Source organism: Trachurus trachurus, assembly GCF_905171665.1.
Source record: "Trachurus trachurus genome assembly, chromosome: 22".
Classification (NCBI taxonomy): Eukaryota; Metazoa; Chordata; class Actinopteri; order Carangiformes; family Carangidae; genus Trachurus; species Trachurus trachurus.
This window is the reverse complement of record NC_139907.1, coordinates 24,822,013-24,844,927: the sequence shown is the minus strand read 5'-3', so window position 1 is coordinate 24,844,927 and position 22,915 is coordinate 24,822,013. Positions and strand designations below refer to the sequence as shown.

The window sequence follows — 22,915 nt, the reverse complement described above, 5'->3', positions numbered from 1 at the left end:
TTTCTGTAAAACTAACCTCCAGGTGTTTCATTCAGCTTTTAAGGGGGGGCGGGACTTGACCACACCTTTTATTTTACTGTTTCTCAAGATAGAAACTCACATCACAACGCCTTCTCCACAATTCTGCTTTATTCATGGGTACAGTCACTCAACACACATGAGATTCTTAACAACTTTTCTGTTGTTTTGACTGCATGTTGTGTAAAGCCATCCCTCTGGTGGATTTACCTCTCTCTTAGTAAGTAAAATAACAGAGCGTAGCTGACTGAGAAGGACCCTGGATGGACCAACCAGAATAAGAAATGGATCACATGTTCCAAAGGCCTGGGAAGAAGAGGTAGGCTTAGCAAGCAGTACAAAAAGACTTGTATTGTACATTTTGAATAACAGAACACGCTCTGGTGTTTCAGATTTTACCACTAATAGCACTTTTTGTTGGCTAGGCTAAGTAGCTGCCGTTTTGAAATAGTACTGCACAGAGATCTATGCCCGTCTAGACTTTGGATGTCCCCCTGTAACACACACATGACGTGTAGAAGACATGTCAGTAGCAGATTGGAGGAGTTTGTGCTTGGAGGGACGCTGCTACTGGGCCTTTGTTTCGAAAAAATAAAACTTATCCTCAAGAAGCACTGGCTAAATTCTCCAAACAGTAAATTATTGTGTGTCAAATACACTTGACCGCACGTCATTTCACTATTTTACATACAGCATAAATTAATGAAACACACAGTTTGACCATTAGGTGTCCTCACATTGTCCCTTTAACATACTGTACGAACTACGAAGGGCTCACCCAGACGGTATTAAATCCAGTCTGTGTTCCAGTATTAGACTTTTTGCAAAGATATAAAAAATTATAGTGTGCATTCAGAATAATAGCAAAAGTGAAGCCTCCCTTTATACTTCAGAGCTAACCACAGTGGTGCCGTCAAGTCGAGGGCCACATGTTTGCTACTTGCTGTGTAGGTATGGCTCATATTTCTCAGCTCTGTTGACAGTGACACATGCCGTCCAGAATTCAACAAAAGCACAAGCGTAACATAGATTAAAGAAACGTAATATAACGTCTTAAACTCTCTGAAATGTGCTTCTTTTTTTTGTAAAGAACAAAAAAACTAAAGTACATTCACTAACTACCAACTGAACCCAAGATCGTTGACACTGAAAATGTTCAGAACTTAAAACACAAAAACTTTTTCTTCTACAAGTTGCGTAAACCTTTGAATGTTTCTTGTGCCGTGAATGAGGGTTTTTTATGATTTTGGTTGAGTGTTCATTTAACGCTCAGCTGCTTTGAGTCACTGTGTCGTTCCCTGGGCTTCGCTGACCAAATGGAAAAAAAAAAAAAAAAAAATTGCCCCTCCTCCTGTAGATCTTTCCATTCTGTTACTAAGGCAGCTGGATCAATGCCATGGCAACCTGGACCGGTTAGATGTTGGGAGAAGATGAGTGTTCGGTCGCCATCCTCCACACCTCACTCTGTCAGGGACCAGATGTCTTGGGCAGGTCCTGGTTCTCGGCCAAGTGGAGCTTTTGTCTGAGCGCACACACATCAAGGATTCACACAGAAGGACTTTGAAGTGAAAACAGATTATTTTAATCCTGTGTCTGGACCTGGAGCGACTGGGCAGCTCCCATAAATAAACGGTTTTAATTAGGAAAGGATACATTGAGGTGCTGAGCTCCTCCAGCTGCAGAAACAAAATGGAACAGAATGAACATGGATGAGAAGGTTGGACTGAAAAAACAAAACATAAACAGCCAAAAATAGAAACCGCGCTGATACTACAAAGGCTCTAATGGCCAAATGTGATCGTATTACATCACAGCCTGCGTGTCACATCAATATTGGAATTGAATTTCCATCGTTCGCTTGCGGTGTTTACAAAAACAAACGGTCAGTTTCCTTATCTACACGAAGGAAAAATCACTTCACGGCCCATCTGGCACAATTATTCATTGCTGCTACGGCGAGAGAGTGTTGCTGGCAGCGGCGTCTGAAATGAGCTGAAGGCTTTTTCTCACCTCCCTCACACACACACACAACACTGCAACCTCCCCTCAGCGAGCATACCAGCCCCAGGCGTGGGTAACTAGGAGCGCCACACACACATTCACAACAGACAATCTATGATGGCATTCTTTGACTGCACATTGTGCTGGATAATAGTTAACATTTGGATACATAAGGAGCATTTCACAACTTTTTTTTTAAAGTAGTTTTAAGTGAACTGGGCGGGGATGCCTCACCAATTTCGTTGCTCAATAAAAGTAAAGACTATTCTATTCTATTTAATACCTGTATATGACTAAGAACCATGTCCATGAAACTCAACGTCTTTCTTGATATATACAGTATGTGAGTGTTGTCTCTTAGAGGAGACATATTATGCCCCCTATGCCACAAATTAAAATAGTTCCCAGGCGTCTTAAAGACATCTGTGACATGCTTTTGGTCAAAAAAACTCAAGGATCTAACATCACAGCTCTCTTTTCATCAGAACGGCTGGTTTCAGAGCCTGTCCCTTTAAATGCAAATTAACCACTGCTTGCCCTGCCTCACCCCTTCTACTGGTACCAGGTAGGGGTGGGGTTATGCAAATGTTAAAACTTGTTACATCATTGCCAGACTGGCTCCAGCCTCCCTGCATGGATAAGAAGTATAGACAATGGATGGTACTATTTAAATGTAAATTACAAAATGGCAAAGCAATCTTAAACATATTATGAAAATATCACTTTTTTTGGGGGGGGGGGCTTTATTTGACAGCACATAGTGAGATAGACAGGAAATGGGGAGGCAGAGAGAGGTCTGCCCGACGCGGGATTCGAACCGGGGACACCTGCTTTGAGGACTGTAGCCTCTACATGAGGCGGCCGCCACACACCGCCCCGGAAATATCACTTTTTGAAGTCGCTTTGGGTGTTTGTCTTGCCTTTCGGCCTCTAAAATGTGAGAATTGACAAAAACGTCTGTAATGTGCAGGCTCCCTAGGTTGAAATCCACATGGTTTTACGAGCTATTCCCTCAGCTGTCATACAATGACATCATTAGTTTTCGAATTTGCATAATACCACCCCTACCTGTGAGTACAGGTACCAGTGGAGGGGGCGGGGCAAGCAGTGGCTCATTTGCATTTAAAGGGACAGGCACTGAAACCAGTCGTTCTGAACAGGGCTGTTTTGAGCAGATGAAAAGATCTGTGATGTTTGATCCTTGGTGTATTTTGACCAAAGCATGTCACAGACATGTCTTTAAAAAGGGGCATAATATGTCTCCTTTAAGAATCTTTTTTCTAATATTTGAATTTCCTGACTTTAAATAAACCAGCTGTTGTGGTATTTTACACCAAACCATTCTTCACTAATTCTACACAAAACAACAAGCCCTCATGTTAGTACCAGCAGCCCCAGGATAACCCTGATGACAGTGCCTCTGTTGTCGTCCCCTCCTGCATACTGATGAGCCGGCCCTCTGCTGCTGTGTTTATGTGCTTACATTACTGAGCAGGTGTTCCAGGTTGTGGTCCGATGCACACTTCCTCTGGTCCTCTGAAAGCTCCTCCACGTGGCTGTCCAGGCTGAAGTGCAACCGCGCCAGCTTCTCCTGCATCTCGCGCACGTGCTCCAGCTGCTCGAAGGAGCACACCTTACCTGGAGTCCAGAGGGATTCAATACAGCTGTGACTTCACTACAGCATTAAAAGGGACAGTTCAAGATTTTGGCAAATTGGCCCATTGCCATAATCCCTATAGTTTTAGGAGTAGGTTTGTTACCTTTAATTGTCGGTGCAAGCTATTTTTAGAATGGCGGAGCAGAGCCACGAGCTGCTCAGAGCTACGCTACGGAGGCTAATGGGATTTCTTGGTTTCCATCTTCAAACTCATCAAATACACAATCCAACAACTCCAAAACGCTGTCTCGTAACATTCTATTATTATCTCATAGCGTGGTGAATGTGCAGGTCACAACTTGTCCACCAGAGCGTTTTGGAGTTGTTGGATTGTGTATTTGATTAGTCTGATGAGGGAAACCAAGAAATCCCATTAGCCTCCGTAGCGTAGCTCTGAGTAGCTCGCGACTCTGCTCCACCGTGCTAAAAATAGCTCGCTATTATGCCAATTTGCCAAAATGTTGAACTATCCCTTTAAGTGTTAAAAATGCAAATAACTGCTTTCTTTTTTACCTATTGCTGCTACTGTTTGTTGCTATTTCTTGTCCACTTGATGGTTCTCTGTGTGTACTGTAATTTTATGTGAGGAAGCCAGAGACAAATTTCCACTTAGGTGGACGATAAAGTTAAACTAAACTAAACTAAAAGCAAAGTCAGGAGTACTTCCATGGCAGCAGGTGTGTAAAAATAGCTCCACTGCTATTTGGTTTCAGTCTGATTCGTGTAACAAAGCCCCATTTTCAACCGGCTTTTATTTTCGGCCCGTAACAGAATATTCCCCCGGTGGCCTGTCTTGTCAGGGTTGTCTTACCGAAAGCCTGGAGTTTGCCTGAGTGGAAGTCGTTGAGGAGGTTGAGCAGCCCTCCCTCCATCTCTCTCACGTCTGACACATCTGTGAGGAAGGAGTGCTGCAGGGGAGACGACTGGACCACTTTGCTGGGCCCTGCTGGCTGGGGGGCCCTGGGCTTCTCCTTGTGGGGCCTTAGAAAAGAAAAACAATACATCATGATCACTAGTGGCCTGCTTCCTTTATTCCTGATACAGTGTTGGAAAATGAATGATAGGAGAGAAGGGAAAAAAACAGAAAGCATTTGCAGCATGTGTGTTCTTGTTTCCCACGGATACCAACCTGGTGGTCTTTGGTGGAGCTACGACGGCTGTGAACACCTCTTTGGGCTGCCCCACCGCTCCTATGGACCTCTTGTACTTGCCTCTGTTTTTGGGGGAGGGGGGCTGCGGCAGGCCGAGGGAGAAGGTTGCACTTTTGCTGGCGGGCAGGACGGAGAGTTTGCGGGGGTTGATGGGGGGAGGAGGGGGCTGCGGGAGAGACACTTTGGGGCTGCGCTTCTTGCGCTTGTCTTCCATTGTTTGGTTTGGTTTGGTTTGTTTTTTTTTCGAGGTGAAGCCCTCCGGGGGCGAGACGACGAGGGATCACTCACAGGATGTCCTGCAACAACAGAGGTAGGAAGTTGAGAGGCAGCAGAGTGGAGGACACACACACACACACACACACTCGCCGTGCCAGAATGAGTGCTGCAGCTCAGGATCCTCCACACTGCAGATAAACGCATTTAGTGATGTTTTCATCTCCTCTCTTTTCCTTTTTTTTCTTTTTCCTTTTGGTTTCCCTTTTATTTTAAAGCTTACATTCTTATTTAATTATCACATACAAGTATCCTTAGTTATTTATCAATTATTATTCTTTTTCGAATTGTGTATTGTTTCTTGTTTCGGCCAATCACGTTCTGGCATCAGGTAGGACTGTATGCCTTGCTCTTCAGTATTTCTATTGCATCAATATGTTTATATTTTAATTGTGATAGGGATGTGATGTGATACTCTATGGAAATGTGTCATTGGTTTCTGTTCTAATGTGCCTTACCTCCTAATAAAGATATTAATTTAAAAAAAAAAGTGTTTTCTTAAGCTTATCAGCATCACCATGTACTCACATGAGATTTACAGTAGATCTGCCAAAGAAAAAAAACAATTAAACAGGCTGAGCTGCATTTAAACAAGTAGGAAGAGTGCACCACCACCATCCCACCTTCATAAATGTTATTGCATTACCATGGCAGTTTTAACGGAAGCAATTTCCTGATTTTGCATCCCTGGTGTAAAAAGAAGTAGGAGTGTACCAGCAAACTATAAAAATATTTTTAGATTAGAGCCTCCAGAGAGAGTGTGAGGCTGCAGTAGTGTTTTCAGAGCAGTTTCAAACCCAAACAAACTGGAAAACACTGCAGTGGCCTTGGGTTTAATGGTTTACACAGCACAGCCTGAGTGGAGTGGGTTACATGCATACACACAGAGAGACAAAGTGCCTGGAGCTTCTGAACAAAGACTCCTCACAACGTCCTATAAGAGCAGCTAATGTACATCACTCAACAACAAGCAGCTGAACGGGAAAATCAATACACTGCATTCTTAGTGAGACTGGGGGGATTTCAGCTCCACTCCATGTTTGTTTACATCGAGCTAACATCTTTCCCACGCACTGCAACATCCAATACAAGCACATAACAGTAACTCGCTTCCTCTTAAGTCATATTATAAGACTTAAAAAGCAGTTCTGCGCCGGTTCTTGTGGGTTTGTTGCTATACAACCACCACAGCAGCACTTGTGGTTGTTATGGCTGCTCGTCATCATTAGAGCAGGTGACCCACTGTGCTACTGTACAGAGCCACTACCACTCATTATTACCACACTACAACAGATGAAAACACTTTAGACGTGAACACTGCGCCAGCCGCAGCTCCAAGTACAATCTAAAGATGGCCACTCCACTCATACACAAAGCCAACTTTAGACGTCCAAACCCGCCTTCAACTGGACTCTGTCGGTGTTGTGTGATAGGTTATTGTAGTGGGGGGTTTGCGGTCAGCGGTTTGTGACCCGTCGTGATTGAATTCAGTGCGAGAGAAGACGTTAAGAGCAGATTTATCGTCGGCGAAATGACACCAATAAGACTTACCGAATCAATTACGCACCAGAGAGCAAACACGGCGACGCATTCCTCCTTCCGCGGTGTGAAACGTTCACGTACACTTCATAAGAGCGGACCTTAATAAACCACAGCACCGTTAAATTATCCCTCCTCCTCCGCCGCCGCCGCCGCCGTGTGAAAGATGAAATGTAACGCGCGGCATCGATGCGCTCGGCTCTTTTATCCTTCTTAAAGGGGCAGTCCGTGTCCCTGCGTGCCGCCACCAGGGGGCGTAGACGTGCAGATTAATGTGTCGTGTTAGCGCCGCTGTCGACAGGATGCTGCGTCCTGCTCAGCTCAGCACTGAGCAGCTGCCAACCAACGGCTCTTTGCAACTAACCCACTTATGCATCTTAATATAGGCCACAGAGAGGGAGCGTGTAGATACAAAGTTACTGCACACCTGAAGATAAGCCAACCAGTGGCGACGCCGAGGCTCCACATCTGTTTAGCTGACACCTAGAAATGTGAAAAATGACATTGTGGAAAGTTGTGTCATGACTTTTTTCATGTTAATGTTTTTTGTTTTTTTTAATATATATTCCATTGTTGTATTGTCTGTTGTCAGACCCCCAAAAAGAAACTGTCTCACAACCTGAGGGCAGGATGTGTTATGTAATATTACTGCATGTCTGATTTGCATCGTGGGATTGTGATCCAGCATTTTTTGGAACATGAATTTACAGCGACTTCAACTCAGCTTCCATTGGTTTTATACATTCTTGTCAAAATCATCAAATTGATTAAAAATGCAATAATAGAGATGTAGTGAATCTGCAGCATTTGAGTTTCTCCTACAAGAGACATTTCAATAATGTCAGACAGAACAATCTCTCCTTCAATCAGATGACTGATAGTTTTGCCTGATTGGACAGATGTCTTATGTGGTGGTCTGAATTTTCTAATTTAGGTTTGGTGTCTGAATGTTACCAATCCAGACTTCGGTATTCTTATTTACTTTTCATTTTTCTGATCTAAAAAAATAATCAACCTTTTTTTCTTTCTTTTCCAACAGCTGGACTCTTAAACATAAAAATACAAAGTATTGGTGCGAAACCCCAACAAATATTGTGATTCTGTAACCGCACAACATTTAAACTGACCCAGCTGTAAAGAGTAAGTTAGTGCCAGTCACTTGAAATTTGCTCCCGTTTCTAATTTGAAGTTTTATTTCTGAAACATAGAGGCCTCTTGTGGTGAGAATGGAAACATGATTTAGAACAAAGACTCTGACAACACTTTAAAGGAATACAAAAATATTTCTTTTTATTATGGCAGAACAGAACAAAAACGTGACACAAAATGCGGTTTATAAAATACAGAGCTCTTAGGCATGTTTGTCTTGTTCCAAAGTGAATGTGACGAACAATAACTTAAGTCTAACTGACTTTCTGGTCTGATGAGCTGTTTGAGTACGAGTATGCCTTTCCTAGGACTATTCTGTCTCTGAGAAGTTTGAAGAAGGCGTAGTAGTTGCTGAAGAGAATCAGTGCCAGCGATATAGTCTGATGCCACTTTTCTGAGCATATCAGAGAGTAGAGCTGGTAGAATATCATGGCCCCCTCTAGGATGATGAGTATGTTGAGTATTCGTAAAGGCCTGTTGAAGAAGAACTGGGGGGCAGAAGCAGACAGGATGCAGTCAGTTTGTGCAAACAGCCATAAATACCACAATACCACAAATATTTCACAAGACAGAAAATGTGAGCACAGACTCTGAGGGCCTTCAGCAATACTCACATAGAAGCGATAATGGGACACATCTGATGGGACAGCGACGTTATAGTGGCCCATGGCCTTGTAGACATTCTTATTATGTTTGACCAGGACTCCTTGTGGCCACATGTACTCCTCCGTCCAGCTGTGCAAAAATGAGGTGCAAGGGTCAGATTGTAAGTGACATAAACTGAAATCCAGTCGACCTGATGGCCTGTGATAGACACTGTGTGGGACGTACATGTGCTGAAGGACGTTGGAGCAGAGTGAAGGGTCCACTTTCTGCCAGCAGCCCAGGTGAGCTGCAGCTTTGTGAAGCAGGTCACAGTATCGAGGTGGCAACAGGTGCCTCATGAGGATGACTGACGTGCTGACTGACACCAGGATGAACAGCTCACAGGACCAGCGCTTGTCCACATACTGTGTACTCTGAAGGAAAATATACAGGTGGGGAGATATTAATATATATTCACTGGTTTAAGTGACAGTTCAACATTTTGGCAAATTCACCTATTGCCATAATCCCTGTCGTCATAGCAGTAGGTATTACCTTTAATTATGGGCGCATGTTGTTTTGAGATCAGCGGGGCAGAGACGCAAGATGCTCAGTGAACACAATGGAGGTGAACGGTACAGGTCCCCTGTCCCTCAAAACTCATCAAATACACAATCCAACAACTCCGAAACGATCTAGTAGACAAGTTGTGACCTGCACATTCACCATGCTATGAGATAAGCATGTAACATTATGAGACAGAGTTGTTTTCAGGGCAAATGCATAGCTAGAACTATATTCCAGACACGGCTGCTGGGCGGAGTGATTTCTAAAGCGCAAGTAGTTCCCAGCATTTGCTTCGTGTGTCGCAATGTTCCATAATTACATGAATATTTCATAGTGTGGTGAATGTGCAGGCCACAACTTCTCCACGAGCGTTTTGGAGTTGTTGGATTGTGAGGGACCGGGACCTGTACCGTTCACCTCCACTGTGTTCGCTGAGCAGCTCACGTCTCTGCCCCGCCTATCTCAAAACAACATTAAAGGTAACGAACCTACTGCTATGACTATAGCGATTATGGCAATAGGCGAATTTGCCAAAATATTGAACTATCCCTTTAAATTATACTTAAAAGACGCACTTTTGGGTTCTCACCTTGACAAACCAGACAGGTACAAAGGCCACATAGTAAGCACTGAGCATGGAGCTGACCAGCACCTCCTTCATCCTCCAGTTGAAGTCCATCTTCAGGTACTCCACCTCCTTGCGGATGAGGTCCGGGGAGAGGCAGCAGGCGTGTGTGGGCATGGCCTGGACGCCGTACAGCTGGCTGGTGTGCTGCTTCCACGTCTCCTTCAGCACAGTCAGGTAGTCCCTGCCCCGACCCACGCTGCCCACCTCCTTGGAGCCGATGCTGGCGATGGGCGAGAGCGGGCCGGCTCTCCGGAAGTCACAGTTCAGCCGGAAGAACGGAATATACATCCCAAACCTGTGGGGCACAATGACTTGGATCAGATCATGACAGCACTACTGTCAGTGTAGTACTGACAAAACACAGGTACATAATTGTGAGAAAAGTTGTTGTTCAACACATTAAAGGGATAGTTCACCCTAGAATGATATTTCGCTCATTATCTACTCACCCTCATGTTGACTAAGGGCTGGAAGAATTATCAGAGTCCACCGTCCCTTCTCTTAGTTACAGGGGGTCTCGGCGTAGCAGTGAATTTCAATGCAACGGTTGCAAAGGGACACCGGAGCTCTTCGTAAAAAAACACACACAAAAAAACATCCAAATACCTCCATGATGCTCGTATGTAATGTCCGTCTTGTGCTGAAGCCCCAAATTGCGTAATTGTCTCGAAAAAAATTAAATAAGTCTATATTTTAAGCTTGTTTGTAGCGGAAGCTTTTCGTCTTCTTCTTCTTCTCCTCTTCCTGGTCCGTCCAAATATCGCGTGATTTGCGCCGGCGTCAGTGCGGTTACTGCGAATCACGCGATATTTGGACGGACCAGGAAGAGGAGAAGAAGAAGAAGACGAGAAGCTTCCGCTACAAACAAGCTTAAAATATAGACTTATTTAATTTTTTTCGAGACAATTACGCAATTTGGGGCTTCAGCACAAGACGGACATTACATACGAGCATCATGGAGGTATTTCGATGTTTTTTTGTGTGTGTTTTTTTACGAAGAGCTCCGGTGTCCCTTTGCAACCGTTGCATTGAAATGCACTGCTACGCCGAGACCCCCTGTAACTAAGAGAAGGGACGGTGGACTCTGATAATTCTTCCAGCCCTTAGTCAACATGAGGGTGAGTAGATAATGAGCGAAATATCATTCTAGGGTGAACTATCCCTTTAACAACAAATGTGGCCACCTGAACATTACAGTCTGTCATCTATTCATCTATTTGCTAGGTGGTTTACCAAAACCACCCATGCTGAACAGCATCTCAACTGCATAAGCTCTCAGGTCTGCCAGGAACTGATGGGAACATCAGTCTAGCTCAATTTCAAGCTGCATTAGGTTATTAAAATTTCATAAACCAAATGTTACAAAACAGTGCCTCAACTGAAAGCTGCACTACCGTGTTCAAGAAAACAAATCAACCAAATACCACGCATAACTCACAAACAAGATGTGAATGATCACTCACATCCTGTAGCTGGCATGAATATGAATATGAGTCTCTTTGTTCTTCTTAAGACACTTACGGGTAGCAGAGGAAGAGCAGGCTGAGGACAGAGTAAGTTCTGAAGAGGTAAATAAGGGAGCGGCACAAGCTCCAGCCTGTCAGCGTCAGCACAGCAAACCGAGCCATCACTAAAAAGATTGAATGAGGGAAGGAGAGTTTCCCGCTCTGTGACGCCTGAGGGAGAGAACAGGTCAGACACTGAAATAAGAATCAAAGGCACAGAAAAAAAAAACTGTACGAAAGACAGAAAAACAAAAAATAAAATTCTTACCTCTTTAACAATTGCTGCAATTAATCTCCGTGCCAGTATGATGATTGTGAACACCAGCATGTTATAATCAATGAGGTGAAAATTCTGTAAATAAGAACATTTGTTCAGGATTATTACCACAGAAATCTCACTTCAAAATTTGTCTACACTGAAGGTCAGCCAGGTCTGTGGATCTGGATAAATAAAATATTAATGCATACACCAGACACAGCGCAGTACTTACCAATGATGTGTGTGAGGGAGGGTGAGAGGGGGGGTACCACCATACAGTCTTGTAGATGTTGACATAGTGAACAAACAGGGCGATGAGGTGGCAGAAGAAAAGATGGAGCTCAAACAGCACGTTGCAGTCCACAGACAGCTCTGGGATCTTGCAGTGCTTCAGGGGAACCACGGTCTGAGCCGCCAGCGGGGGGCTGGACATGCACGTCCCCGACCCATTCCTGCACACACACACAGCACAAAATCCTCATAGAACCTTTTACAAAGCATTTTTTTTTTGTTTGTCTCCTCAGGACCAGGATGGGTACGGACGTCCAAGCCGGACCTACCTGGTACGAGAGCGCACTCCGGTCACCGGGGAGCTGGTGGAGTGGTTCCCGTTGCCCACGGAGCCTGGTTCACTGCTGAGGGGGGGTCTGCAGTATGTGGTGCGGTTTGCCCCTCTCCTTCCACCAGCCATGGCAGACACACCCACGGTTCACTTGTCTCTGCTGCTGCTGCTGCGTGTCGACTTGTGTGATCTCTCCCCTTTGTACCTGCTCAAAAGAGAGAAGCAGCTCAGACAGAGTGGGAGGAACAGCCAACGTGTGATTGCACAAACATTATTGTATTGGACATTAAATTTATTAAATTTACTTCAGGTTTGTTTACAGAATCGGGCATGACATTAAATTCAATGCCAAGAAGAGTAATGTCATGACAGTCAGAAGTAGAAAGGACAAGAAATGATTGTTTCCTCTATTTAATCTATGTGATAATTCTCTCATGTCATGTATGTTGGTCATTTTCATCAAGATACATATGGACAGTGTTGGAAGCAATATGCTCAAGCAATCATGCTCATTTGTAGGTTCGGTATGCTCAGTTGATGTAGAAATGTTCTTTATTCAGAGCTTTCTGCACTCCTCTCAGTTATAGGAAGAGGAGTGGTATGCAGCGGCTCATAGAGGCCTATTGAGGCTGTTGCTTCAGGTGCCCCAGTGCTGGTCAACTGTTTGTTTACTGTTATGTACCTAACTGTGAAGCAACTTTAAGAAACCTGATGTATAACTTGGATATTTCAGGGAACAGCATTATCAAGGCTTTACCCAGCCCTGAGAGGTAGTGTTGTAGTACTCAAAACCGGTCTTGAGAGGTCGGTCTCAGTTGAGACCAGTCAAGACCATAGCTACAGTGACATCTTTTTTTTTCTTCTTTCTAACACAAATGTGTCACTCGCTCATTTTGGTTTATGTAATGCAATTTAATAATTAAGATAATTAAAATTGTTCTACAAAAGTATCTGATTGTGTAACCATCTGAAAAACTTAGACCAGAGTCAAAAGTGGGAAAGACTTCAGTAGGTTCTGTGCTGCGTTATTCTGTTCAATGCAAATTTGGTATGGATGGATTTTATATAAAATTATCTTTTCTTTTTAGCTGAGTAATCAAGCCACATGATTATTATGATTACAGTAATGGTCTTGCATTGGTTTGGTCTCGACCATAGACTGTATGGTCTAGTCTCGAGTCTCGACCCCCCTTGGTCTTGGTCTTGACTCGATCTCGACCCCCTCAAAGTCTTGGTCTGCTCTGGTCTTGGTCTTGACTCGGTCTGGGGTTAGGTGGTCTTGACAACAACTCCACTAAGAGGAGCTGCTTCAGGTTTTCATGCAGGCTTAGAAAACACTGGCAGGACAGCCTGTATATGAACTGTATGGGGATTGGGGAATTGATATGTGATATGCTTTATTATATTGCATTTTCTGTCGACATGGCCCAGTTATTGTGTCTGCAATAAAGATTGATCGATACATTATTCGAATCGTTCTGAGGCATGTGTCAGGTAGGGCAGAGCTACTGACCCAGCATCAGTAGTGACATGAACATGATATTTAGTGATTCAGTGATTGGATTTGACAGAGAGCTGATAATGAAAGGAGTGGCACAACAAATACAATGCAAATACTTTACTTTAAAATTGACCATTTTACTGCCAGCTAAAACAACCACCTGCGTCCACCCTCACATAGTACACACAAGCAGCAACACAAACTTTGGCCGTACAAGAAGTTTGCACCGTGTACATGGAAACCGTTAACATGGTGCAAGTTTTTACGGAAGCTGACAGTACTAGCTAGCTCCTTAGCTGCACGAAGAGTCCACTTCCCGGGTCAAATATCGCTTAAAGAGCCGTTTCTATCGGAGACATGTGGCAGCAGCCGAGGCCAGCGTGGACCTATACAAAGAGGGACGGACCCCGGTGTGTCCGCCAAGACCACGCTTCAATAAATACAAAGATTGAGGCCTAGGCTAGCACTGTCTGTGGTTAGCTTAGCCACCTAGCTCCCAGGCAAGCTGCTAACCAAACAGGCAGGGCGAGAAAACAAACGCAGCCTCACCAGCCACAGCGTCCGTCCGTCCGCCGCCGCTGCCGCTGCACTCGCTGCACCTTAGACACAATAAATCCTCAGGATGTTCGTGGAAACGCGAGCGTGTTTTTCTCTGAAATCAACCAAGACACTCATTGTTGATGTGAAAGTGGCCGCTGATAGATGGGGGCGCGGATATGATAGAGAGCTGTGGGAGGAGAGAAGTCATTTAAAGGAACATTCCGCCGCGACATGAGGCCAGCTGAACATGCTGCTGGTGGTGGGATGTTTCTTCAGTAGCCCACAGTGACCTTATAGTGGTGGTCACAGCTGGATATAGACTAGTGCGTGCACGTTATTCTGTTGAATGTGCATTGAAAAGCTGCTTTAGTGCAGCCTGTGTGCACTGATTGTAGATTGCATATTTTGAATGTCTCATGTCTCAGTGAAGGAGTCGGTGCCTCTTGTCTTGCTGTTGCACAATGTTTGTAATTTACTTTAAATTGTTTTCAGCTGCATGTACAGACACCGTCCACGTTCATGAATTCTACCTCTCTCTCCCTGCAGTCACACAGGACCTTTGGACAGTAGCACTGGGCCTGTGAAAGTCTTAACCCGTAAACTTATATTCTTTGCCTAACATCATTCTTTAGTCATAATAAGTCTTCCTACCTCCATGATTAACACTATTGTTTGAAATGTGATCACAATGACCATGGTTCCTGCATGGCCTTTGCATATTTCAGAACCCTTGCAAATCTATATCTAATCAGATATAAACATGTGACCTATAAATGTATTAACAGGGAAATGGCATGTGGCATCTGACAGTTTTACATTTGTTTTAGATGACACTCAAAAATGGAAATATATCTGAAAAGTTTCTGGCCAATACAAAGGTCACCACCAGTAGTCACTGCTTTCAGTGAAGTCGATTCATATACACGCTAGCAACTCAAAGTACTTTACAAATGAGTAAATACAAAAGCCTGTTAGAAGAATTAAAAAAAAATATATCAAAATAAAAATAAAATCTTAAAAAAAGAGGCAGTGCATTCATTATGGGAAATTGAGATTACAGTACAGTTATCGACACAAGGGATCTCAGACAGTCTAGACTAGACTAATGGTCAGAGCATCATTGATAACATGAGGAAGTTAGTTACTGATCTGAGCAGCACGGCACCCGAAGCTGCTTTACATGTTCTGACAGTAGGTTTTAATGACTTCTCCCCTGTGATCTTCCTGCTAAAGCTATCAAGTTGGGACATAAGACCTCTGCTTGTAACATCATCCAGCATGACTGGTTTGGTGGTGGGCAAGTGCTGGATGACACCTTCCACTGGTGCAGTGGGCCCTGGGTGGGTTCCTCTATGTTCCTTCTGTGTGGACAGTTCATGGAGGACAAAGACACTGATGTTAACTGTCCCTCATGTTGCCCTGACTTCTATTCAACTGACCTTCTATGGGACTTGGGACATTATGTACTGGTACATCCAGTGCTGCCAGGTGTGCCAGGCCTCAGAATGTCCAGGAGTTCACTAGGAGGAGATGCCCCAACTCATGTGTGTGCATAGAGGTGTACAGGGGCCATACACTGAGTCACATTATGAGCTGCTGATAGGACATTCATGCAAATTGGATCAGCCTGTGACTTTCACTTTGATTTGAAGCATGACTGTGATTCCATCCCAGGATGGGGTGATAAGTTTGGTTTCCACTGATTGATGTTGTGCCTTTTCCCCCCTCAGACTAATTGTATCAGTTAAGATTTTGAGCTGGAATAATGAATTCACCAAGATCCAATATGTGATTTAAGTGTACTGCTAATATATAGTTCATAAACAGTACTATATGTACATTCACAATTACATCTTTTCATCAAGATGGTTTTTGCAGATGTTGTTTCACCTGGATTACCTTTGGATGTGACCTGCATAGAAATTTTAGCATCTCTAAAGATGTATCCATGGCATAGAGGTGGAATACCAAAGCATCGACCCCTGAGCACATCACTGCTCAAACATGTTGATGATGCTGTATAATAAAGAGAAATGAAGAACCTCTTGCCCTGTAAGCATCTAACCACTTGGTTACTGTGACTGAAAATCCAACTCAATGTTCCAAGTCCCACATTAAAGGGATAGTTCACCCAAAATTCAAATTCCAGATTTTTTTTTTTTTTTAACGGGAGTGTCCGCACAGCAGTATTTGTCCATATAATGGTTGTGAATGGTGCTCACTTTTCTTCGTCCAAAAAGACACACCAAAAAACCTTCGGCCGGCCGGCGGAACAATTTCTCATGTTGGGGCTTCAATACAAGAGGGACATTACAGACGAGCAGTATGGAGGTATTTGGATGTTTTTGGTGTGTCTTTTTGGACAAAGAAAAGTGAGCACCATTATATGGACAAATACTGCTACACGGACCCCCCGTAACTCAGAGAAGGCACGGAGGACTCTGAAAATTCTCCCAGCCCTTAGTCGACATGAGGGCGAGTAGATAATGAGTGAAATTTGAATTTTGGGTGAACTATCCCTTTAAGGCCCAATACAACTACGAACTGTGGTTTGCCTGTGTAAGTATTAAGGTGCATGTCAGCTTAGTTAATGAAAAATGTGCACACATTTACAATTTTTAAAGTATCTGCTGCTATGAGATGGAAGATAAAATAAGTTCAATCCGTGTTGAATCCTGAGGGAAACCTCTGTACAGTATTAGGTAAAAAATAAATTATCCAGGTAACCCTTACAGTTCATTTTTGGCAATATAACATAAAATAAATGCACAATTTAGTTTAAAAAAGACATTTATTTTTCATTTAAAAAAACAGCTATGTCTTCAGAGTAAAAATGTAATCTGGACACATTTAAAAGATTCAAAATGATCAGACAAAAAAAATTCACAAAAAATACTTTCTTTCAATGCTTCAGCAGTATTTCAGAAGAGCTGAACATTTTCTCAGTGAGGAATAAAGCTCCCTCTACACACTTAAAAAGCAGACAAATCCCTCATGGGATCAGTATTGATAAGCAGGTGCTCGGTCTCAGAGACACTGCACGGCCTCTGCTCTCTCCAGGGAATGTCAATGAACCTGTCGCAGACAAAAGATTTCAGTCAGCTCGACGACAAAATCCAAAGTTAATGATTATCTGACATTTCTTTTCCTACCTGCAAAGATCTGGTGAGCTGGAGTTTCATGTGCCAACTGCATCTACGCAGTTCTCTGACAACCTAAGAAGAGAAACACAAATTAGGTCTTGGACACGCAGGTACCTTAATACACACAATGGACAACACACATGCAAGACTAATTTCATACTACAAGTATCATGCAACTCAAGCTGAAGGGTTTTTTTTGTCCACCAATGGGATATTTTAACGCTTTGAGTGCAACTACTAATTTTCATTAATCTACATTCTACAGAAATAACCAAGATGGAATTGTAAGTATTGAGTGAAATGAATGGACCATTATTGGTTTTATTTGAGCAAGAGTTGCATCACAACCATTTCTGATTGTTTTGTACGGCTTATTTTGCTCGGAATAACTACTAATAGCATAATTTTGTACTTCAATGTTTTTGATATGTTTTGGATGACTTGAATTACTTGGATGTTTTGCACAGAAAACAAAACAAAAAGAATCTAACAAATGAGTGTTGGGGTTAGTTTTACCTTCTTGTGGCGATCTTTAGGCTTTTAGAATCCTCTCCATTGCGATTTTTTTCTTTTATAAAAACCAGCCAGCATGACTTTGCATCAAAGTCAAGTAAGATCCCTGCAAGCTTGATTTGAAATACTGTTGAAATTCGGTTATTTCAAGTGGCTGAACATACACTGCTCTCTTGAGAGCTTGAAGAGATACACTAACTAGGTTAATGACAATACATATTCAAGCACTATATCATTCTCAAGTCAAACATGTATTTGGCAGCACATTACCTCAGGGAATGATGAGCTTTATTTTTTGACATCACAAGTGTCGTTTAGGTAAGTTTTGAAAAACAGGAGGATAACGTCACTGGCAAAACACTGCTTTTTTTGTATTTTTCTTTTTTTAAATGAGGCTGACGTGTATACATACAGCTTACTCGGCGTTGCTGAGAAACCACTGAGGACCACTTTCACATACTGAAGGCATTCCTTTGGTACAACAAAGGCAAAATACCATGTTTAGATTGATTAAAAAGAAACTAGAAACTTTATTGAAACACGCACTGCAGAAAAACATTTTGGGATATATTTAGGATCCTATTTAGCCAAAGGTACACAGGCATTATGCATTTTGGAGACGGCACGGCTTAAAGCATACACAGTTGTCCTAAGGTTATGTACAAAATATTGTTGAGTTGGCTGCAGCCTTCCTTACACACAGTAAGGATTGTTGACCCTTCAAGCTTAACAAGAATTAGTCTTACATCAACGATGATTTTGACAGAGCAGAATATACCAATTGTAAAGACTGACAAAAATAGAGGCATTTTTCTTTGTCAAATGTAGTTCAATAGATAGTGGAATATTTTAGGAGACCCTATAACTTCATACAACACGAAATTTGTATTATAGTAACAAATATCCGATAAGACTTGTTTTTAAATCCAACGGCTGAGGGCTTTGAGTTTGCAACTAAATCTCTAGTTATAGTGAAGTTACATTGAGGCATTATGAAACATTTTTGTCCAGTCAAGAAGGACTTTTGAAATGCAGCCTAGGTGAGAGAAGTTTATCGCCACAATCACTGAAACTGAAATAACCATCAAATAATCACTAAAACGATCCTGGTTTATGTTACTCGGACCTCAACTGTCAACTATGCAACTGACACAGTCATTAAATAGAAACAGGTATAAACAATGAAAAAAAAAAGCGTGCGCTCATGTTTCTCCCCTGGCACTATAATACATCCAACAGAAGGTCTCTACCGAGTTTTAAAAAACAAACAAAAAGAATAAAAATAAAGCATTAAAAAAAAATGGAACAAACGAGAGGGAAATTACTTTTGTAAAGTTAAGTGAGTTACAATCGGAGACAGTTGCCGCAGCAACTCTCTACCAGTAGCCGTTCAGTATCTTCCATATGGATGCTCCCTATACGATCCCTTGGACTGTCTGGATGGTGGGGGGGCTTTGCCTGCCGCCCCAGAGTTGGACCATGAGTTGTCCCATTCATCTTGAGCTGAAAAGACAGGAAGAAAAGAAAAAAGGTGTAGTTGAATCAATTAATCATATCTTAACAGTGTGTCAGAGATTGTTTCACAAGACACAAAGCAGTGAATATAAAATTGATAATCTTACCATAAGGCTCATATGATGAGTCCTGGGCCTCTCCGTGTCCGTAGTCGTAGTATTCAGTATCCCTGAGGACAAAACACACAGCGATGTTAGAACGACACGCCTCCAACCTAAACATGGCCAGACTAAATGGGCAGTAAAGCTCTGAAAGATTAACTGACTTACGCAGGTGCAGACTGCTGACTATAGTAACTATCATATCCTTCATATGCAGGCTCTGCATAGGATTCTTCATATGGAGGCTAGAGGGAAAACAAATCCATAGTTAGGCCGTGTCAGCATTCACACTACGCCAAGCAAGGCAGCACTAGCATTATCAAGCAACAGCTCATGTGAGATCACAAACTAGAGGCTGCAAGACACTCACATAGTCCTCGTAGGCATCAGCTTTGGGCTGTGATGCTGAAGGGGGAACTTGGTGTTGCTGGTGGGACATGGCTCCGGAGGGAAGCATTCTTGGGGCCCCGGCTGCAGGGGGTCTAGAGCGGGGAGCTGAGCCTCCTCTAGTAGGTGCAGAAGGTAGACCACCCCTACCAGATGGTGCACCTCTAGGGGCGCTGCCCCGTCCTAGTCCTCCTCGCGGAGCTCCACCACGCATCGCTCCTCGCGGGCCCCCACGTGGCATTCCTCGCCCCCTGTGGAAAGACAGCCAGGTTTAAAATGAGGCACAACTACATAAACACAACAGTTGACCAATGTTTGACTTTTTTTAACTCCATGCTGCTAGCTGACGTTCAATGTGCTGCAAGATGATGTAATGATGTGCAGTGGCAGAAACTAAAGGAATAGTTCAACATTTTGGCAAATTGGTAGGTTTGTTACCTTTAATTGTCGGTGCAAGCTATTTTTAGAACAGCGGAGCAGAGCCGCGAGCTGCTCAGAGCTACGCTACGGAGGCTGATGGGATTTCTTGGTTTCCCTCATCAAACATACAATCCAAAAACTCTCTGGTGGACAAGTTGTGAATTGCACATTCACCACGCTATGAGATAATAATGGAGTTGTTTTCGAGGCAAATGCAGAGACTGCTTGCCGAAAAACTGAATTTTCCTCGAAAAAAAAAACACCTTGTTACGTTCTGTTTTATCTCATAGCGTGCTGAATATGCAGGTCACAACTTGTCCACAAGAGCGTTTGGGAGTCGTTGGATTGTATATTTGATGATAGGGGTTATGGGCCAATTTGCCAAAAATGTTGAACTATCCATTTAAGTGTTTCACTCATCAAGAATGAAGGTCCTACCTTGGTCCTCCAGCACCAGGAGGTCCACCTCTGCCTCTTCCGAGGTGACCACCCCGTCCCCTACCAGAACCATCCTGGGATCCGTTCAGGAAGTGAGGATCCATGTATGGGTCGTGCTCACCTGGTTCCTATAATCAAGTAAATCAGTTATGTTGTAAGTCTTTCTGCACATATGTGAAAAAAAATTTAATTGTGGGTGCAGAAAACATATGTGAGCTTCTCCTGGACACGTACTGGGATAAGGAACTTCTTGACCTCCTCCATGGCATGAGCCATGCGCAGATAGGCTTCTGGGATGGGTGCCGTCACCTCAATGAACACATGCAGCTCCATGGCCAGATGGGCATATTTAGCCTCACCACCCTTCCTCAGCTCTTCCTCCTGACAAACACATCAAAAGCAGATGCTAATCAGCTTCAACACTCACATGAATAATACTGGACAACATCCTTTAGTGAAGCGATGAACACGCATACCTTATTTTTGTCCCTCATGGAGCCTTTACCCAGGACCGAAATCTTAGCACCAGTGTCCTCCTGGAGTCTCTTGATGGTGCTGCCCTGAGGCCCCAACAGCTTGCCAACAAAGTTTACCTGTGGGGAATGTTACAGTTAAAATCTGCAGGCTTACATTTTCCATTCTTGTTACCGTTACAGAAAGGCAACTACAATATAGTGGCAGAGAAGTAGAATAGAATAGCAAAAACATTAATTAAAACAAACAAAGGAGCAGCCGGCCGTAGCACCAGAGTCCGGGTCACCTGCAGAGCAGCACCACCGGAAGTAAGTACAGTTTCTTCCAACATAACTGAAATAAGGTCAGGACAGCAAAAAAAAACTCCACCATGCCACAGTTGCAAGAGCTCTCACTTTACTACCACTAATGCCATTGCAAAAAAAATGAAGAAATGAGACTTAAAAACATGTGACTTATATTCTATGTCGGTAAAGCTAGTGGAAGAGGTGTTGCTTCGACTTAGATAAACTGGACTTCTGATCAAATTTAATCTTAAAGAATCAGAGTCCTTTGCCACAAGCGTTTCATTTGATTGTATCTGCTGAGGTGAACAAGCACCCTAAAACTGTAGACATGAGGACAATGGTCAAAGACCGTGTGATTTAAAAAAGAAAAAAGAAAGAAAAAAAGACAGAAAGCCAGCATCTTCTCACCCTGGGATACTGCTTGGTGGGAATGAGTACTCGCTCTTTGAGTTTGAGATTCTTGGTTGCAAACAGATCAAGGTATGTTTCCTTCTCTGGCTCCTTCTTGGTTTCGCCTTTCTGGATCCTCTCGATCTCTGTGGGAAATAAAGAGGGATGTCTTTCAGAATGTGGCACTTTCTGGTGTGTGCACAGAAATGTATTTCCAGTGTAATCCCCCCAAAAAACATCAGCTGCATATCACGTGACTTTGTTGCACCCTGGACACCGGTCAACACAAAGCTTCTTTCTCTCCTATATGAATCTATGAGTATCAAGCTCTTGGAGCACACACACTCAGCATCTCTTTTGGGAAACATACTTATTAATGCATCGGTGCAGTAACGGCGCCATAGCGATAAATGCGCCTACAACCACAAATCTGGGTCAGTCAAGCTATTGAATGAACTCTTCATTCACCGTTGTGCCTAAAAACGCTCATCCGTGCACAATTTAATATATTTACATGAATCGTCGAATAAGTCAAATTAAATGATCAAATCTGACGTATTTTAAGCACAGGGATTTGACCCAGATCGCTTCATCCACGTGTCTGAGCGCCATTGTTCAGGCCGCTCACCGCCGCTGAGCCCGGGACAACAAAAAGCGACCAGGCCTCGCGCCCTGCTAACGCTAACTAGCCCGTGTTAGTCCTGCAGACAGAAACCGGCCACATTACCTGCAGAAATGAGCTTCATGGCGTGTGTGAACGACGAATCCAAGCTGTCTTTCTCAGCCAGGAGCTCCGGGAGGTACTTGGTGTCTTCCATTTTGATTTTCTTCTGCGCTGGGCTTGACTCTATCTCTGTCTCAGATTTGCTCTTGTTAGCATTCACCAGGCTCATAATGCGCGAGCACGGCCAGAATGACAAAACGAAGCCTCGCGGGTTTCGTTATCTTTTGCCCGACAAAGAAATTGCGGTCAGGTAAAGAGCGGTTTTAAAAAAGAAAACGGTCACGTCACACAGCCTCCGGTATGTTTCCGCGGAAAGTGGTGTGACTCTGTTCAATGGACAAAGGAGAGATGGCGCAGCTGCATTTGAGTGAGCTGGGAGGACGGCGCACGGGAGGAGACAGTGACGTCACCACCACTGAGCAAGAAGGTTCAGACGAAACTCAAGGGCAGGAAGTGGGCGCTCTCTGTAGGCTACATCAGAGATACTCTATTTACCGGTACCTACCTGAATGCACCACTGATGCAACCTACAGTTATACCTGTAGTTGTGCGCTCCAATATTTCAGTCATGTCATTAATTCATATTAG

General features: G+C 43.4%; 3 protein-coding genes across 5 annotated transcripts; all 3 read right to left on the bottom strand.

The window, feature by feature from the left end:
- Nucleotides 1-128: 128 nt before the first annotated feature.
- Nucleotides 129-6,794, bottom strand: ccdc28b (coiled-coil domain containing 28B). Of its 2 annotated transcripts, none has more exons than XM_083998205.1 (6): nt 6,652-6,794; nt 4,806-5,123; nt 4,488-4,657; nt 3,503-3,657; nt 1,672-1,694; nt 129-1,540 (listed from the first exon to the last, which is right to left on the bottom strand). In XM_083998205.1, the coding sequence occupies exons 2-6, from the start codon at nt 5,039-5,041 to the stop codon at nt 1,486-1,488; spliced, it is 639 nt and encodes a 212-aa protein (XP_083854331.1). In that variant the 5' UTR covers nt 5,042-5,123; nt 6,652-6,794; the 3' UTR covers nt 129-1,485. The 2 variants fall into 2 exon arrangements, with proteins under 2 accessions (XP_083854331.1, XP_083854332.1); XM_083998206.1 differs by having other exon boundaries at nt 6,668-6,774.
- Nucleotides 6,795-7,918: 1,124 nt separating this feature from the next.
- tmem39b (transmembrane protein 39B) lies at nt 7,919-14,099 on the bottom strand. The gene is made up of 9 exons (XM_083997531.1): nt 13,945-14,099; nt 11,893-12,099; nt 11,565-11,784; nt 11,342-11,425; nt 11,090-11,244; nt 9,530-9,863; nt 8,620-8,807; nt 8,403-8,523; nt 7,919-8,276 (listed from the first exon to the last, which is right to left on the bottom strand). The coding sequence occupies exons 2-9, from the start codon at nt 12,021-12,023 to the stop codon at nt 8,043-8,045; spliced, it is 1,467 nt and encodes a 488-aa protein (XP_083853657.1). The 5' UTR covers nt 12,024-12,099; nt 13,945-14,099; the 3' UTR covers nt 7,919-8,042.
- A 2,637-nt stretch (nt 14,100-16,736) lies between these two features.
- Nucleotides 16,737-22,699, bottom strand: khdrbs1a (KH domain containing, RNA binding, signal transduction associated 1a). Of its 2 annotated transcripts, XM_083998451.1 has the most exons (11): nt 22,331-22,699; nt 21,622-21,749; nt 20,929-21,045; nt 20,687-20,833; nt 20,453-20,580; nt 19,578-19,845; nt 19,376-19,452; nt 19,214-19,275; nt 18,917-19,094; nt 17,088-17,150; nt 16,741-17,010 (listed from the first exon to the last, which is right to left on the bottom strand). In XM_083998451.1, the coding sequence occupies exons 1-9, from the start codon at nt 22,494-22,496 to the stop codon at nt 18,982-18,984; spliced, it is 1,206 nt and encodes a 401-aa protein (XP_083854577.1). In that variant the 5' UTR covers nt 22,497-22,699; the 3' UTR covers nt 16,741-17,010; nt 17,088-17,150; nt 18,917-18,981. The 2 variants fall into 2 exon arrangements, with proteins under 2 accessions (XP_083854576.1, XP_083854577.1); XM_083998450.1 differs by having other exon boundaries at nt 16,737-17,010; nt 17,088-19,094.
- Nucleotides 22,700-22,915: the final 216 nt, after the last annotated feature.

What these genes read in the sequence shown, in the direction of transcription:
- ccdc28b (XM_083998205.1), bottom strand. Translation starts at nt 5,041, where the DNA reads ATGGAAGACAAGCGCAAGAAGCGCAGCCCCAAAGTGTCTCTCCCGCAG. An exon ending in GCTCCACCAAAGACCACCAG is followed by an intron (nt 4,658 to 4,805) that starts GTTGGTATCCGT and finishes TTCTTTTCTAAG; the next exon opens with GCCCCACAAGGAGAAGCCCA. An exon ending in AGGCAAACTCCAGGCTTTCG is followed by an intron (nt 3,658 to 4,487) that starts GTAAGACAACCC and finishes TCTGGACTCCAG; the next exon opens with GTAAGGTGTGCTCCTTCGAG.
- khdrbs1a (XM_083998450.1), bottom strand. Translation starts at nt 22,496, where the DNA reads ATGAGCCTGGTGAATGCTAACAAGAGCAAATCTGAGACAGAGATAGAG. An exon ending in CCTGGTGCTGGAGGACCAAG is followed by an intron (nt 19,846 to 20,452) that starts GTAGGACCTTCA and finishes GTCTTTCCACAG; the next exon opens with GGGGCGAGGAATGCCACGTG. An exon ending in CTGATGCCTACGAGGACTAT is followed by an intron (nt 19,453 to 19,577) that starts GTGAGTGTCTTG and finishes TTTTCCCTCTAG; the next exon opens with CCTCCATATGAAGAATCCTA.
- tmem39b (XM_083997531.1), bottom strand. Translation starts at nt 12,023, where the DNA reads ATGGCTGGTGGAAGGAGAGGGGCAAACCGCACCACATACTGCAGACCC. An exon ending in CTGCTCTTCCTCTGCTACCC is followed by an intron (nt 9,864 to 11,089) that starts GTAAGTGTCTTA and finishes TGTGCCCCACAG; the next exon opens with GTTTGGGATGTATATTCCGT. An exon ending in TACCTGTCTGGTTTGTCAAG is followed by an intron (nt 8,808 to 9,529) that starts GTGAGAACCCAA and finishes ATTTTCCTTCAG; the next exon opens with AGTACACAGTATGTGGACAA.